We start from the raw sequence: 18,910 nt of genomic DNA, 5'->3' as shown, positions 1-18,910 counted from the left end.
TACTAGGATATCATCATAGTTCTCAGCAATTTTCAATTAAATACCTTTTTTTTTATTAATTTTTACATAAACATGCGTGCATAGAAATCGGCCCACTTAAAAATTTGGTCATTTGTCATTTTTGATGTCTCGAATTTCCTAAACCAGATGTCCGATTTAAGTGATATTTTTAATATACCTATGTTACAGCGTTATTCTTTAACAATACCGCTGTAATAACATTGTTGCTAAACAGGTAAATTTTCATTGTGTACCGGGTGTACGAATTGAACTGTGTTTTTTTCTCAAAGTTCGCATCACCCTACAGAATATTTTAGCATTTATAAAATACTGAAATTAAAACCCAACTATAATAGCCTCACGTTTTCTCAACATTCTGTTTTTTGATTCATTCGCTTATGTTAGACCATAAAAAACTTAGGTACTTTAACAACTAGCCGTGTTTTTCATCAATATGTACTTTTAAATAAGTATGGCGAAGTTTAAGGGGTAATTCTGCATAAAAATAATGACAGTTTGCTTTATAATCGTATGTCCGCAAAGTACCCCGCACAAAACCTTATGTAAATTAGGTCCCAGTGGAATTCGTTCATACTTTGGGAAAATACTTTTTGAAGCATCCTGATAAAAAGTTCGCATGGGCATGGGCACAACTCAAATCGTATGAAGGATTTTCAAGTCAAGATATAGAGGCACAAACTCGGAAAATTATAGGATTTACTGGGTATTCCAATTTCCTGAGTTACTGGTTATCTGGCAACATGTAGAAGTTTGGATTAGATAAGAGTACTAGCAGTCTAGGATTTTTTCCTGACTATCCAATGGCGACCTTTACCTTCAACGGACGTCATCTTCTAGAGTTTCGAGGGTTTTCGGCATTAAATTGATATAAACAGATTACTCATGGGGTTCTTGGGATCGCCCAACACTTGGGATTCGTACGAATATGCCATCAGAATTGATCTCCGGAGGACGTGGTGGCCAGGGCCACTGAAAGGGACGTCATCTTCTAGAGTTTCGATGGTTTTCGGCATTTAATTGTTACAAATGAATTACTGGAGGGTTTTTTGAGCTCGCTATACACGAATATACCACCAGAACCGATTCCCGGAGCACCTGGTTTCCAAGGTCAATGAAAGGGGCTCCTGAAGTTTCGAGGGTTTTTAGTACTACAATAATGCAAACGGATTAGTTATAGGTTTTTGGGGTTGCTGAACACGAATACGTGAATCACGTATTCGTGTTCAGCACAAACACAGGATCACCTGGTGCCTAAGACAGGTTATCTTCTGGGGTTTCGGAGGAATCAAATGGATTACTCTTAGGTTTTTAACTTCAGAAGATAACCTGTCTTAGGCACCAGGTGCTCCCATGCCTGTGCTGATCACGTATTCGTGTTCAGCAAACCCAAAAACCTATAACTAATCCGTTTGCATTAATGTAGTACCAAAGACCCTCGAAACTCCAGGAGCGCCTTTGCTTTTAAACCAGAAGGAGTAAACTAAAAAGACAGATTCACACCCAAGAAAGTCACTACAAAAATCACCAAATCATCATCATCATCATCATGGTGCTACAGCCCTTAGAGGGCCTCGACCTTCTCAATCGTTCTACGCCATTCTGTTCTGTCCCTTGCCTGCACTTTCCAGTTGCCGACTCCGATCTTCTCGGCATCTTGTGTTACCCCGTCCATCCACCTCAACTTTGGTCTACCCCGTCTTCTCATTCCCACGGGTTGAGCCGTTAGAATCCTTTTTATCATGTTCGATTCAGGGGCTCGGGCTACATGTCCTGCCCCCTGCAGGCGATTTCGCTTAATTATAGTGATAATATCTTTTCCACCAAACTTTTGCTTGTAGATATTCTGCAGTTCAAAGTTATATCTACGCCTCCATATTCCGTTCTCACAAACCGCTCCGAATATCTTGCGTAGTACCTTTCTTTCAAAAATTGATAGAGCGGATTCATCTGTTTTAGTTAGCGTCCATGCCTCTGCACCATATGTAGTCTAGGCGCCAAATAGAGGTCACCGTGTCATTTTCAATTCTGATGGACAAACTCAACGGTTTCTTATGGATTTTGGGCTGCTGATTACGAATTTCGAGGGGGGATTTCGATCCGAGTGGTCAAAAAATTGTTATAAACAATTTAATTGTTTATAAATTGTTTATAAGGCTCTGGCTCATAAACTAAAAGAGATAAAAAAATGTTTCAAGTAAAATTTGTTCCCTAATAAAAAACGAGGGAACAACCGTTTACTAAACTTAAATCCGACAATTAGAACTCAAGATACTGTAAAATTAGTGCACAATGCAAATTGCAAAATAAGTATTTTTTCGAAGCTTTACCGATCGTAACTCGGCTTCTACGCATGCAAATGAGCCTTATAAGGTGTCTTTTTAAAGCTTAATTAAGAGGCTTCCAAACAAAGTTTGTTAAATTATTTGATCTTCATTTGTTTTAAAGTTATATCCGTTTGAAGTTATAATTTTCTTAAAACAATTGTACAGTAATTTGTTTATAAAGGTTTCAAGCAAACTTGAGCTATAAACATTTATACTTTAATTAACAATAATGATAAAACAACTCAAAAGGAACAATTTGAGCTTACGAAAATGTTAAGTTTATTTTTGGCTAAGATGTCGATATTTTAATGGCACGCTATGAGGCGCAAGATTGGCTGACAGTCAAGTAAGTATGTATTCTTCGACGATTTATCGATCGTAACTCGGCTTCTAAGTACGCATGAAAATGAGCCAATATGTGATATCCATATAAAAATGGATCGAGTTCTTTTGCAGCATCATCATTGCATATAAAACGAGCATTTATGATGTGGCGGCATACACACAATTGACGGGCCTTGATGATGCTGCAAAAGAACTAGATCCACTTTATATGGATATCATATAGATAATTAGACTCTGAAGCCTCAAAAAGTTTTAGTTTTACTGCCTACAAGAACAGACTTGTACCACCATGTAACTGTTAAAATTTCGCTAAGAACTTATGCAGATGTAAAAAAGCTGATATTCCCTGTATATCTCTATGCAGATTTGCAGATGCATGAAAAAAAATGTTTGTAAAAATAGTATTAATAAATATTATCAACTTACTTTTTAGTTATAATTCTGAAATATTAGTTTTTAATGTTTTTTTCTCATTTAGTGCAAAAAATAGAAGACAATGTAAATAGAATGAAAGGTGATAAGAGGTACAGTATGATGATTTAATTATAAGAACTATATGATAAAATTTTATTAGGATCTTCAAAAATGAAAAATTAAGATAACGTATGTATACATAGAAATTATAATTTGCATCGAAAGTTAGCGCGTGAACCTTTACGCGGTGAGCCGATCTTGCGCCTCATAGCGGGCGCCATTAAAATATCGATATCTTGGCCAAAAATAAACTTATGAACATTTTCATAACCTCAAATTGTTCCTTTTCAGTTTTTCTACCATTATTGTTCATTAAAGTATAAATGTTTATAGCTCAAATTTGCTTGAAACTCTTATAAACACATGAATGTACAATATTTTTAAGAAAATTGTAACTTCAAACGGGTATAACTTTAAAACAAATAAAGATCAAGTAATTTAACAGACTTTGTTTAGAAGCCTGTTCATTAAGCTTTACCACGACACCTTCTAAGACTTATTTGCATGCGTAGAAGCCGAGTTACGATCGATAAAGCTTCGAAAAATACTTATTTTGCAATTTGCATTGTGCACTAATTTTACAATATCTTGAGTTCTAATTGCTAGATTTAAGTTTAGTAAACGGATTTTTCTTCGTTTTTTATTAAGGAACACATTTTATTTTAAACATTTTTTTTTATCTCTTTTAGTTTGTGAGCCAGAGCCTTATAAACAATTTATAAACAATTAAATTGTTTATAACAATTTTTTGACCACTCGGATCGAAATCCCCCCTCGAAATTCGTAATCAGCAGCCAAAAATCCATAAGAAACCGTTGAGTTTGTCCATCAGAATTGAATATGACACGGTGACCCCTCTGGCGCCTAGACTAATGTGAGAACGGGGACTATCAATGTTCTATACAGCCTTATACGAGTTTTTTGAGACAGACGTTTGTTAGATAAGTACTTTATAAAAATCATCAAATACATCTTCTTAATTGGTTCATCATATCGGCCTTCAACAGTAATCAATACATATTATATTATACTAATACGTCGCTAAAGAGTTCTAAAAACAAAGTTTTTTTTATAAAAAGCGGACTAAATATTAAAGGAATAATGCAGAAAACACAAAAATCGCCGATATAATTTAATTAACCTATGAAGTGCTAATAGTGTCAAAATTTCATAACAGTCCAGTAAACTTGCCTGCGGTTGAACCAATTACAAACAAGCATTACGCACGGCAAATTTGAATTACTCCTCCTGGTTTAAAAACAGTATAGTATATAAAAACCCTGAAATTCATATGGTCAAATTAAATCTAACACACTAGTGTAGTAACACTGTTATTCATTGTGCATGGTAAGCATAAGTTATTAATGAAAAAGTTGAACGCATTTTATTTAAAGGATATAACAAAAGTAAAATTTTTAAATAAACAAAAGCTATATTATAAAGTGTAATGACTTAACAATAAATTTATAAAAATATTTTGTAAATGTAACACTGCTTTGCCATTTTGAATTACAAATCTGCCTATGAGTACCTATGTGTAGCAAACTGGTTACTTACTAATCACTACAGAAAAATTTATCCATTGATACACATACACATTTTAAGTTTAAAAAATAAAACTAAAGCTTTACATATTGTACACATGTGTTAAAAAACTGTCCCTTACATGTTTTTAGTACATAAATCTCTGTGTGCACTTTTACTACTTCAGCTGTGGCAACCCAAACTCGTCAACTGGTACTGTATCCTAAAAATAATTCATATAAAATTAAATCTGTAATTGAAAGCTACATTTTTCTTTATAACATACCTTGCCACCTTTATTTCCAATAGCGGCTGCTTCTGGTTTCGTTGAAGGTGCTTCAGGGGCGTTGAGAACATTATCCAGGTAGCTCTGATCATCATCCAATGCCATTTCATCTCCTAAGGCATCCAGCTCTGCAGCCAGTTCATCTTCATCTACATCGACAGTATTATAGGTTCTGCCTAATGCTTCCTGTACTTCATCGGCTTGTTCTAACATATCAGCTAGTTCATCTTGCACATCCTGAAACAAAAAAGGAGTATGTATATTTTATCACATGTAAGAATTTTATATGACCCCCTAAATTTAGGTTTAGTTTGTATAAAGTGAATGATCACAACCCAATATGTAACAAACAGAATTGACACTCTGCAATAGGGTGGTTCGAAAAAAACTTTTTTTCTTATTTCAGATTGCTATAGTGCGCAAAAGTTGCCATTGGTATAGACTTGAAAAAAGCACTAATTATTATTTTTTTAATAATTTGTCTTCCGGTCGCGCAATGCCATCGAAGTTAGGAAAAATTGTGAAAAACCTTAATTTTTCAAATTTTTTTTAACAGGCCAGATGGTTTTAATTGCGTTCCTATACCATGAATTAACTACTAAAAGTATGTAAAATCAATATAAATGCACTTATTATACATTCATTTGTTTCATATCTTCCGGTTGCGCAACGTAATACAAAATGAGTAAAATTAGTAGTTTTTGCAAAATTTGGAAGTTTGACTGATTAGTACAATTTAATAATCATACGACTTTTAGAGATGCTATACGCTCTGAGCTTCGCTGGTGGCGCTCCTAGCGGATTACTAATTCAACTTTCACCGGTAATTTTTAAATTTATTATTTAATTGTTATCGCTTAACATTTACAACGCAAAAAAGTAATTAAGTTGTAATCGATTTTTTAAGATTTTGCTCATCATTTTGACGTTCTATTGATAAAATATGAATTTATTACTTCGGATACTTTCACAACTATCGTGTAGATGGCGCTAAGATTTTTAGATTAAATTATAATTACATATTACGGAACATTAAAAAAACTTAAATTCAGTATTTAAAACGTAAGTATATTTAAGGTAAAAATATATACCACAGCTTTGACCAACTAATATTTTTTATAATTAATGTTTTTAATTTTAATTTTAAATTAATCACTTTGACATTTATGTCAAATTTCCGGTAAACGTTTACAGACTTGCCACTACTGGCGCTCGCGAATTTGTAAATATCCCCTCTACGTACGAGCTCACAGCGTATAGTTTAATTCAATTACAATAATTTAGTCGGTCTTGACGGTCCAGTTAGCTGGGGCTCAGTCGATCGACAAGTTTAGTGGATTTGCGGTCGCTGGTTGGAGCCTCAGCTAGGTCATGAAATTTATAAAAGGCCAACGCCGTAGTATAAAACTCAATAGAGTCTACGGCTTGGTCTGGAATAAACTGGCGTCTGATCGGCCTATGGAGGAGCGGTACGGGAAGGAATAAGGGCTTCCGGCTTGGTGATACTCCTCCATAGATCCCTACCGAAGGGCGTTGACGCCTAAGAACGGTGTATACATACATACAATAATTTATTTAAAATCCAAGCACCTAATATACATTTTGATATTCAAGTGGAATTAGGTGGCGCAGCTTCGTCAAAAACAGCAGACTACCGAGAGGCGAGGCGAAAGTGACGAATGCCAGCGAAGCTCGCGCAGCCACAAATAGAGATACATGTGGGAAGACCTCTACAATGGAGTATTTGTCTTCTCCATTACAACGAACTGCCATTCCGCCACCTTTTCCAACACTTAGATGGAAATACAACAGGCACTATAGGATATCCGGACCGATTGGAAAGGCCCTACCTGTTGTGAAAGACTACCAGTTGTTGTTGATTTTAATCGTTGGCATCGTTGAGCGGTGCAATAATGTGGTTCTAATATAGCCGTCTCTGGAACTGTGTCCACACACTTTACTTGAAGCTACGGTCACTAGCTTAACGCATCTTTCAACTGCCTGTGTATGTACAGTACTACCAAAGTATCTATACTCATAACAGGCTTGAAGTCATTGCCCACATACTGTTTTATCTCTTCATTAGTCAATGTTCTTAGCAGTAGAGGAGAGTCAGTGTACTGGTGTTCTATTTGATAATTTCGTAATACTATTTAGCTTCAAAGTTTAAGTTTGGTGGTTTAAAGATTCTGATACGAGTCACTTTCAGATATTGCTTGCTTTTCCTTCATGATACGCCTAAAGCCCAGCTCTCGGATATGGTTTCTGTCATCAGTTACCATAGCCAAAAGTAAATTTTCGGGATGGGCAAAGTAAGCATTTCGTTGTAAAACGGGATCAACAACTTTAAGAAGCTCTTCTGGTAAGTACCTTGAATATTCAATGATTTTGTAATCATGTCTAGGCCCATCTGTGAATTTGTGGTTTATTTTTGTGGCAAACCACATAGGCATATTATAACATTTGAAAATGAATATGACAATCTCTCTCAGATTTTCAGAAGGGTTGGACACACTGATGTAGAAACGCAAAACTCGATTTGCAGTAGTAAGCCATCTTGAATGTGACGTTGGGATAGGATCACGTACCCACTACAAAGTCTTCTGAAGAATGTCCTGACTTGATGACTTCTGATATCTCAAGCAAGTACAATTATTGGTGCTTGCTAAGAATACGCTTGTCAACTTTTGGAATCTCACAATCAATAGGATTAAAATCAATAAGTGGTAGTCTTTCACAATCAGGTAGGGCCTTTCCAATTGGTCCGGAATATCCTATTGGGCCCGTTGTATTTTCATCTAAGTGTTGGAAAAAGTGGTGGAATGGCAGTTAGTTGTAATGGAGAAGACAAATACTCCATTGTAGAGGTATTCCCACATGTATCTTTATTTGTGGCAGCACGCGCTTCGCTGGCATTCGTCACTTTCGCCTCGTCTCTCGGTAGTCTGCTGTTTTTGACGAAGCTGCGCGACCGAATTCCACTTGAATATCAAAATTTATCTTATATGCTTGGATTTTAAATATATTATTGTAATTAAATTAAACTATACCATCTCTAAAAGTCGTATGATTAAATTGTACCAAATAGTGAAACTTTGAAATTTTGCAAAAACTACTAATTTTACTCATTTTGTATTATGTTGCGCGACCGGAAGATATGAAACAAATGTATAATAAGTGCATTTATATTGATTTTACATACTTTTAGTAGTTAATTTATGGTATAGGAACGCAATTAAAACCATCTGGCCTGTTAAAGAAATATATGAAACATTCAGGTTTTTCACAATTTTTGCTAACTTCGATGGCATTGCGCGACCGGAAGACAAATTAATAAAAAAATTATAATTAGTGCTTTTTTCAAGTCTATACCAATGGCAACTTTTGCGCACTATAGCGATCTGAAATAAAAAAAAAGTTTTTTTCGAACCACCCTACTGCAACCTTGATGAAACCACACATTTTTTCCGTGTTGTAGACAGATTGAGGCAAAAAGTTGCAGAACTCACTGCGCTTCTGCATACTTTCAATCTTGAAGATTTGACTAGCAACTCAGATGCATACTAGCAGAGTTGCTGCTGGTTTAACCTTGTACATTAATTTTAATATGTTGCCTCTTGAAGCTGTTGGAACCACTGATATCTGATTATACTGTTTGATAATTTATTTGATATATTTAATTCATATAATATTTCTAACCCTAAGCCCTACAATAGGGCTTTTAAAAGATTTTCATTGAGTCAGTCCGGTCAGATAACAAGATGGCTGAGGCTGCCTCTACAAAACGAGACTTCAAAAACCTCAAAGGCGCTAACGAGAGCGTCACTGTTGTTTGTTTTTAATACTGTGACTATATTCTGGACATTGAATCATCTATGAAAAGCACAGGAAAAAATAGAAAGGACATTAGTATAGTTGTCTAAAGGTGAGCTTATATGGGCAACAAACATTGCTTAATTATGAGCAATAATGGTTGATTGTGATGTGACAAAATACCAAGCAATTTATGGCAATGGCAATATGTATCGATTTGGAAAAATGTTTAGCAACTACAATATTGAGTGATAAGGAACAACTTGAAGAAACTACACCATACTTTCAAACATGAAAGCAATACATACAAGCAATTCAGTTGAACAGTCACTCATTCAGTCTACACTCAACAAGGATGACATTCTTGCAGTGGAAAGGAAAAGAAAGAAAGACAGAAAAGAAATAGGCACATCCAAGTGCAAACGTTTAGAGATTAAATTAAAACTGTTTTAGAAAGGCAATCTATAATTTTAGGATTTATATGCGTTTAAGTATATTTGGTATACTAGAGTTATTACACATATGAATCCTAAAATTGTAGATTGTCTTTCTAAAACAGTTTTAATTTAATATCTCCAATGTTCGATTACAAATTCTTTTTGACAAAATCGACATCACTGTGCTAAAAACTCTCATAAGGACTACATTGCCTATGTTCCTTATATTGTAAAGTCAAGGTGGGAAGGACTATAGATATGGTTCATTCCACCAACATACGTCTGTTTTGGATTATCGCAACAACGAATATTTCAGTGTGCAACATAAGAAGTACGAAAGTAAATGGCTCTAATAATTATTCCAAAAAACAGCAATGTAATTTGCAATTTATTTTCTTTCTTCATATTTTGCACAATAAAATATTCGTTGTCGAAATAATCCAACACAGTAGTATATTCGTGGAATAGGGTATAGAATGTCTTGTAGTCATTTTAAATTTCTTTTGATTAAAGTTAGCCCATTAATTACGAAACAGACTACCAATTCATGAGAGAACCAATTTTTGTATCAACAAAACTTGCCTTAAACCTTCTATTCCTAGCTACTAGGGATTCATACTAAATAGTGATACAGTATACTCTCTCTATAACCAACACAGATATTACGAGGTTTCGCTTATAACCAGGGCGATAGGAAGGAATGGAGAGAGTTCATTAAGAGCTAGGACACCTCAGAAGATTGTAAATTACTGTAATTTAATGAATTGTATTATAAACGGCCCAACACATAAAAGGTACAAATGGGTCTACTGATTGAGTAAGTAAGTATTCAAACAATATTTTAGCATCTTATATTGCTTGAAATGGCTTCACTATAGGAAGTTAATGTTTTAGAAAACCACATATTCATATTTATGCACAGGTATAATATTATTGTTTTCTAGTATAACGTGATCAGCTTATAACGAGGTGATTAGTTTGCCATTTCAGTTCTCGTTAAGAAGGAGTCTACTGTATACGTATTTTGTTATCCCACAAACAAGAATGCAAGTGAACACAAAAAAATGATGTCATTTTAAGGTGGCACCAGACATGCGATATTTGGCAAATACTGAACAAGTGCTTGCCAAATATCAAATATTTGAGTGCTCATGAAAGTGTTCGTTAAACGGCAAGCACCTTGCACCACATATTTGAGATTTTTCGTGTATCGAATCACTGTGGGAACAACAAATATATTCTAAACGAACAAAAAAGGTACATAACGGTTAGTGATACAAAGCTTCTTATAAATTTAGCCGCTTTTGTCATTAAGTCTGGTGGAAGTTTATTATTAAATAACAGAAAAAAAGCCAAGAATGAGAAGATGGTGTCACTTAATCAAACCACTTTTTAAGCTTTGTTTTGATTTTTGCGAACGGGCTCTAAATGATGCCATTAATGATTCCTTTTTCTTTTTTAACTCGCTTATGGTGTATTTCTCACCGATCTTAACGTGTATTCATTTTCATGCATCGTAAACATCATTTCGATTTTTATGATTTAAAAGATTCACATTCCATATTATAGGTTCATTTTCATATACATCCAAAAGTTGTAAAATACTTTCATTGGTCTACTCTATATTTACTATTTTCGGTATTTTTTACACTCTGTAGTAATAACTAAAGTACAGTGGGACCCCGATAAGTCGGCCCCCGATAACCCGGAAGTCCGGCTAACCCGGACCGATTTTCATCAGACAAAACAAACATTTTTTCACTTTGACTGAATTTTTTATCAAGAAATAAACAATACTGTATACAACTGTACGTAATTTAGATGTACTGTGCATATGTATTTCATGTTTTTGCAATTATAATGTGTATTTGTTTATTATTTGTATGTATTTTACTAATTTTTACCATATTGGCCGGCTAACCCGGATTTTCGATAACCCGGATCGGCCGAGGTCCCTATTAATCCGAGTTATCGAGGTTCCACTGTACTTTAATAAACAATTAAATAAATTAAATTAGATATAAACTTTAACCCAACATTTAAAAACTTGCTTATGCTTGCACGAATATGTAAATGAGAATAAAAATATTCAAACGGCGAATATTTGTTTACTTTGAAGTGTTGAAAAGACAGACAACATACGGGAACACAACAAATATTCTACAAGTACTAAAATTGGGCAATGCCAAATAGCAAGCAACCCCTCCACATTAATAGGCAAATAGCGAGCACTTGTTCAGTATTTGCCAAATACAGCATGTCTGGCGCTGCCTTTAAATGAACCAGTTGCAGTCACAATTCACAACACATAAAGGTAGACAACATATTATGTCTCAGCACGTTGGCTCTGTGTTACTTCCAATCATCCCTTTATACAGGATGTAAACAAATTGCCTTGAATTCCTATACCCACTGAATATTCGGCAACATATTTATATCAAACAATTAGAAGCTATGTCGCCAAAACAATTGCCACATTTTTTGAAATTGCACCATATCCCTCCACTAATTAATCCAGATTGATCCAATTGTGTTGTTGCACTTTGCACAATTGTTGGGCAATTATTGCATAAAAAAAACTGCCTCTGTAAGCGAGTAAATGCAAAACTCAAAAATTACTAAAAACTAAGTTCAGTTAACTTGAATTGAATAGTATATGAAAAGACTTACATCTATATCATCAATGTTAATCTTCTTAAACTCCTTTTTCATTTCTTTCATACCATCTCTCATAGCTACTACTGTGACTTGAGTATCTTTCAATGCTTGATGTGCAAAGTTAGCTTGCTCCATGTTGAAGGACTGGCCCCTTAAATTCTCTAGCTGACCTTCATACATCTTTTTCTGCTTGAGAATCCTGAGGGCCTTCTGTTTAACAGCATTTTTGGCAGGCCCCTCTCGCATTTTAGACATTTGGTCTCTAAATTTACGCAAGTCATTTTCTAAGGCATTAATTTTTTTCTCTACACCTTCAGCTCTTTGATCCACCTAAAAATTGTAGTAGATTAGCAGTAATTATACTGTTTTTATCAAGTTTTTGAAAGATAATTACCCCTGATATAACGTCAGTTATACTTGGACCTGGTTCCTTTGGTTTTCCTTTTCCGAATAAACGATTCATTTTGTATTATTATAAATTTAATATCAAATTTTTAAAGAATTATTTTTGCTTAATTAGTCATCCAAATTCTTAAACAAAACGTCAATGTCAAAAGTAAATTAGATGTCAGTTTACTCAACTGCCGTGAAGTTCGCCCGAATTGTTTTTGCTATTTTTTAAAAAACCATAGGCGGACGCATATTTTATAATACAATCAAATTCAAATAAGAGAAATAAAAAAAAGGTTTATTGCGTAGACAATAGATTAACTTTTTTAACACTGTAACAGTCATAGCAAAGGAGTTTTAAAAATACTTTTTTAATTCAAATTATGAGCTATGTTTTAGAGGCCACCATCATCGTCTTACGTACGTTTCACTCTTTTGAGATCTTTAGAAAGGTCTATGGTCTGCTCTGAATCAAGAAGGAAACGAACTGTCTCACTAAGCATTATTATGATATTATTATATCAAGACACTTAGAATTAGATATGTGGGGAATACCATATAAAATAGTTTCTAAAAAAATTAGATGTCCGACAATGCTTTCTACTTTAAAAAAAGAAGATGGAACATTTACAGAAAGTTGGGAAGAATCGGCCGAAACATTACTTAATGTATTATTACCTCCAGATAAATTAGAAGGAGAAACAGTAGAACAAAGAAATATAAGAGAAGAACCCAGGCAACCAACTGACGTCATATAACGTCGAGGAAACGTCAGTTTTGGTTGAATATATACACGTATTTGAAAATTACGTCATATAGACGTCTTTTGTAGGTGACTTTAAATACGTAAGATTAATGACGTTAAAGTAACGTTTAAAAAACGTTTTCTTTTCAGACAGTTTAAGTCTGACGTCACAAAATTGGGAGGAGCTTGTTTGTATTACTCCAAACAATTTCGTTAAATAATTTTCATAATAAATTTCTCATTTATTGTTTACGTGGTTTGTGTCTTGTGTGATAAAATAAGACTTTTCGTTTAGATATTTAGTTGAAGAAACGTGTTAATTAAGAGATTTGTATTCGTTTTTGCTCAGTGAGTTAGTTTAATGCAGTATTCTTCTTGACAACTGTTTGAGGTTATGTTTATTTTCTGTTAATGAACTAATTATGTGTTATCGACTTTTATCGAGTAATTTGTTAATAAATTATTTATTAGTTTGTATGTTTTTTCAGTTTTGACACAGTAAGTAGGTATACTTATATAAATAGTGAAAATTCTATAATGCGAGGGCTGCTACAATCATGCAGAATCAATGTTAGATTACTTCTAATGCACAAGCGATCTTAAACAAATAGTAGTATATCTTCATCGACACATGAGACGTAGACCTATAGGTTTCATGTTACCTATTTTTTATATACTACCTATTTTGAAACATCTGAAAGAGGTCACTTTTTGAAAGTATTAAAGACGTGAATATTACCGACGTATAAAAGACGTCACCTTTTAGACGTTTTAAAATCGTCACAATTATGACGTCAAATCGATGAGACAAATTCACGTGATTTTCAACGTCGATACTACGTCATAGAAACACGTCAATTGGTCATTTTTATGACGTGTTATCTACGTTATAAAAACGTCGTTTGGTTGCCTGGGAAATGATACAAGAATACCAAATAGAAGAAGAAAAAGAAATAGAGGAATTCACAGAAGAAGAAGTATATGAAAGTATGAGAGAAATGAAAAGAAAGAAGGCACCTGGACCGGATAATATTCATGTTGAAATACTTCAAGCATTGTCGGAACAATTAATTCCAGTATTAACATCATTATATAATGAATGTCTTAGACAAAGAAGGTTTCCCAATAATTTTAAACAAGCAGAAGTTATAATAATACATAAAGGGGAAGATAAAGATCCTGCCTTACCGAAATCATATAGACCGGTATGTTTATTGAATACAATGGGAAAATTACAAGAAAAATTACTATGTAAAAAATTAAATCAAATAAGAACAGAAATTGGATTACATCCTGGTCAGTATGGTTTTAGGAAAGGTAGATCAACAGAAGATGCAATAAATAAAGTATTTGAAATAGTAAACGAAAGCATAAAAAAGTATGTTTTAATGGTCTTTAAAGACGTGTCTGGGGCTTTTGACAATCTTTGGTGGCCGTCATTCTTTGAAAGACTTCGAAGAATGAGATGTCCAAAGAATCTGTACGGAAGTCTCAGAAACTACTGTCAAGACCGATATGCAAGCCTAAGCTGTCCAACAGGAAAAAAGACAAAACATATCACAAAAGGATGTCCACAAGGATCAGTTTGTGGACCTATGTTCTGGGATGTAATGCTAGAGGAACTGTTGGAACAATTGACTATAGATCCTGAAGTGCTTGGAAGCATAGCATATGCAGATGATTTGTTGTTGATCATAGATGCAAACTCAAGAAGAGAATTAGAAAATAAATCAAATGAAGTATTAGTAAGAGTAAATGATTGGATGAATAAAGTAAAATTAACAATATCAGATTCAAAAACAACATATAGTTTAATAAAAGGAAATTTAGAAAGAGATCCAATTATAAAAATTAGAGGGAAAACAATAAAAAGAAAAATGGAAACAAGATATTTAGGTATTATAATAGACGAACAAAAATTATTTACAAAACACATGAATTGTGTCTGTGAAAAGGCAACAAAGATCATGCATAGCATTGCTAGTCTAGCACAGAAGGAATATAGAATTTCGTTCCGACAGATGAGAATATACCTAAGTACAATACTTGCATCAATTGTAGGGTACGGTTCAAGTGTATGGGCACATAGATTAATAAATAAAAAAAACGCAGAAAAATTAAATAGAGCTCAGAGAGGATTTCTTGTAAGAATGACGGGAGCATTTGGAACAACTGCAACACAGGCACTCACAGTTTTAACTGGAGTAATGCCAATGCATTTAGAAACACAAAAAAGAGCATGTAATTATTGGCCAGAAAAAGAAAAATATGAAAAAATAATACAAATAATAGGATTAGATATAAGAAATAAAAGAGAATTAAAAGAAATAATAAATAGAAAAAGACAAAATGAATGGGAAAATTCAACAAAATCTAGACATTTATACAATTTTATACCAATATTAGAAAACATTCCAAATTATTTTAATCCAAAACAAGGTTTAGTACACTTTTTAACAGGACATGGACCGTACCCAACATATTTGGAAAGATTTAACTTAAAAGATGATGCATATTGTGAATGTGGAGAACTAGGTACACCAGAACATATAGTGTTACATTGTGAAAATACTATAGAAAATGAAGAACATAGAGAAATGAGAAGAAGATTAGAAAGAATTGAAATAAGAGATATATTACAAAATGAAGAATATTTTGAAATATTAAACAATCTCACACAAATAATATCTAAAAAACAACAAGAAATCTATAATAATAGAAGAAGACAACCAATAATCCAACCCTGATGAAGTTGAGTAAGATAAAGTTAAAATAAATAAAATAAAAAATTCAAAAATAGATATTTACAATTATAATAATAATAATTCAATATAAAATAAATAAATAAAATAATAATTCAATACATAATTCATGAAATAAAAAAAAAAGAAAAAAAAAACTACCAACTCTCTTCTGAAAATAGAGGGACTGTCTTTATAACTTAGAAGGGAGTTGATAGTACCAAAAATATTTTAAATTGTTTATTTAAATTTGTTTGTTAAATGTAATTAATAGATTATGGCAAATTGTTAATTGTAAAAATAGATTTAATAGTTGAGTAAAAAATGTAAAAATATAAAAAGAAAATATCTGTAATCCCATCAGGAAAAAACGACCTGGATTAGTAACTAGAGGCCAGGTCATATGTATAAATAATAAATAAAAAAAAAAATGTCTCACTAAGCACAATTATATACAATAGTTTTCTTTTAGACGCTGATATTTGCACGAATTCGAAAATTTAAAGACTTCTATTGTTGGAACCAAGTCCTGATGACAACCCAAATCTTGCCTTCTAAAATTTACAAGGCAAACAGTGGCGTAGCTAGGGTGGGGCGGTCCGCCCCAGGTGTCACCCCTGAAGGGGTGACACCCGAGAGACCCAATCACAAAAGAATGAATCGTTACTTTGTGACTTTACTCACGTAACAATCTAAATCTAATTGATATTATTTTGTGAACACACAAAGCCGAGAAAAGTCGAGGTCAAAGAGGCATTTCTTGGATTTTTTCCGTTAAAAGGAAAAAATCAGTTAATCTAAGTTGATCTAAGTAACAAAATTCTCAAGAAGCTTAAAATTGATCGTGTAGAAATATTATGAAGTGTCGTTCACAGGGATACGATAATGCAGCTGTTATGAGCGGCGTACAAGGAGGAATACAAGCTATTATTAAGACAAAAATCAAAAAGGTCATTTTCGTCGGATCTATTGATCATTTAATTAATTTATGTGGCCAGCACTCTTTTGCGCAAAACACATCTTGTGTAACATTTTTCGGAACTGTAGAATCAATTTTTAATTTTTTATCTGGTTCCATTAGCTGCTAGGAAGTGCTTATTAAACACGGCAAAACATCTGTTAAGCGACTTTACACAACGCGTTGGAGTTCTCAGTCACTGCACACTATGCTGGCTGCAGTTAAAGTATTGGCACAACATTTTTATAGTATTGTTGCTTCAATTGAGGAATTATCTCATCAGCAAGAAAATTTATACACCAGCGGTGCTGCACATAACCTTATGCCCGCTTTGTGCAATTAAAGGCATAACCGTTGATCAATCAGCGACCAAAATAGGGGCACTTCGTCTCTATATTAAAGAAAAACGTAATCATATTATAAATGAAGCAATACATAGATTTTGCCACGAGAAAATATGAGGACGACGACATTTCCACCTAAAACTAATTCGATGAAGAAAACGAATGCATGGTGAGTTAGCTACCGATATAGGACTTACACATCGATACGAACTTCAAAAAGATATGTTGGAATGTTTTGACATATTCAATGTTGAACTAGAAACTAGATCAGTCCGTTCATATGGCTTCATTGTTCGAGGCTGTGCCGACACCAGGGCCCCGTAACCGGGCGTGCAACGCGTGCGGCGCACGCAGGCGTAACCCCAAAGGGGCGCCAAACCGAAGGTTTGGTAAATAAGAAATATTTATTTTAAATGAGATAATCATTTTTTATATACAATTTTAATTATTTCATGAACAGTTAGAGAAATCTCAAAAATCAAATATTGTGTTATTACTGAAAAAATAATTATTCCCGTCCTGAAATGTTGAAATTACTCTGTCAAAAATATGTGAGCTCCACACTCTCGCCGAAGTCGATCGAGGTTCAACAAGTACGAGAGTGTAGACGGCCACCTTGTGCAACTTTGCCTCACTTCGTTCTACTTCCATTCTCTGTCGGTCTGGCCCGTCCGATTCAAAGGGATCTTTCTCGGTATCGCACCGCTCTTTGTCGGTATCGCACTTCCTCGCGAAGTAGAACGAGTGTGTAGAGAGGTACTTCGGACTTCGGTCAACTTTGGCGAAGTAACTTCGCCAAGAGTGTGGAGCCCGCTTAAGCGGGCTCCACACTCTCTGTTCCTTCCTAATGTTTTTCTTTGAAGTATATTGAATTACGCTTGGTATACTATCCAATCGATTTTATGTTGTAAACTAAAACGACACTCAAAATAGTCAAAAATAAACATCAAATCACACTTCTTGACGAGTAGAAACATAAATTAACACCCATAAACCGCAACTTAGCAGTTTTACTCCAACAAAAACACAACTTACTGGATCAAGTAGTTTTACTCGTATAAAGTGAACCTTTAACTCGAATTTATGATAATTACCCGTAAGTAAACAAATACTCTATGAATTATGATTATGTATTTGACTTGAGTATCTTTTTCCTTGTCGCCTATGCGTTTATTAGGCACAAACATTATTTACTCTTACTGGTGAACGGGTGGTTTCCTGCAGTGAAAATTTTATTTTATATTGGTGTTAATAATTACCTACACGACTATTATCGCAATATCCGTTGGGTTTGTTTTGCCCTGATTTTAAACTTTTGTTTTCGTGTAAAAATATTGGACAATCTTTGTTATTTGTTGTTATTTTAAGTGGTGTGGAAATTAAATTAATTGTGAAAATGGTAAGTATCATAAACATTGCATAGAATAATATAATAATTCATTTTAAATGGTTATAATAGGGTTTCCTCTAATAAAATCCACAATTTAGAATTTATTAACAAAAAAAAAGAAAATAAAACAGACATTGTGTCTGCGTAACTTGGAACCATATGGGAAACTTTTTTATTATTAATTTTACGGAAAATATTTATTCTTCATAAAATGCTTTGCATAGTCTAAAAACTAAAATGCAACCAAATATAAAACTGTGTCAATCTTATGAGTATCAAAAATATGAATTTCGATCAAGAGTACCTTATATTTCACAATATCGAAAATTATTATTATGAAAAGTTGTTTGGAATTAATTAAAAATTATGTTTTAATATGCAACGCCCTTTTCATTTATTACGAATAATGCGATAACTCTTTTATTGTTATTCGTTAATTAATTAATAATGATAAAAGACT

At 33.6% G+C, this 18,910-nt stretch overlaps 1 protein-coding gene across 1 annotated transcript; it reads right to left on the bottom strand.

Annotated features, from left to right (window-relative positions):
- Positions 1–4,576: 4,576 nt before the first annotated feature.
- LOC114334516 (charged multivesicular body protein 5) lies at positions 4,577–12,446 on the bottom strand. The gene is made up of 4 exons (XM_028284578.2): positions 12,277–12,446; positions 11,895–12,212; positions 4,975–5,211; positions 4,577–4,911 (listed from the first exon to the last, which is right to left on the bottom strand). The coding sequence occupies exons 1-4, from the start codon at positions 12,343–12,345 to the stop codon at positions 4,867–4,869; spliced, it is 669 nt and encodes a 222-aa protein (XP_028140379.1). The 5' UTR covers positions 12,346–12,446; the 3' UTR covers positions 4,577–4,866.
- Positions 12,447–18,910: the final 6,464 nt, after the last annotated feature.

The sequence above is a fragment of the Diabrotica virgifera genome, chromosome 2, assembly GCF_917563875.1.
Source record: "Diabrotica virgifera virgifera chromosome 2, PGI_DIABVI_V3a".
Lineage (NCBI taxonomy): Eukaryota > Metazoa > Arthropoda > Insecta > Coleoptera > Chrysomelidae > Diabrotica > Diabrotica virgifera.
This window is presented reverse-complemented; position numbering and strand designations above follow the sequence as displayed.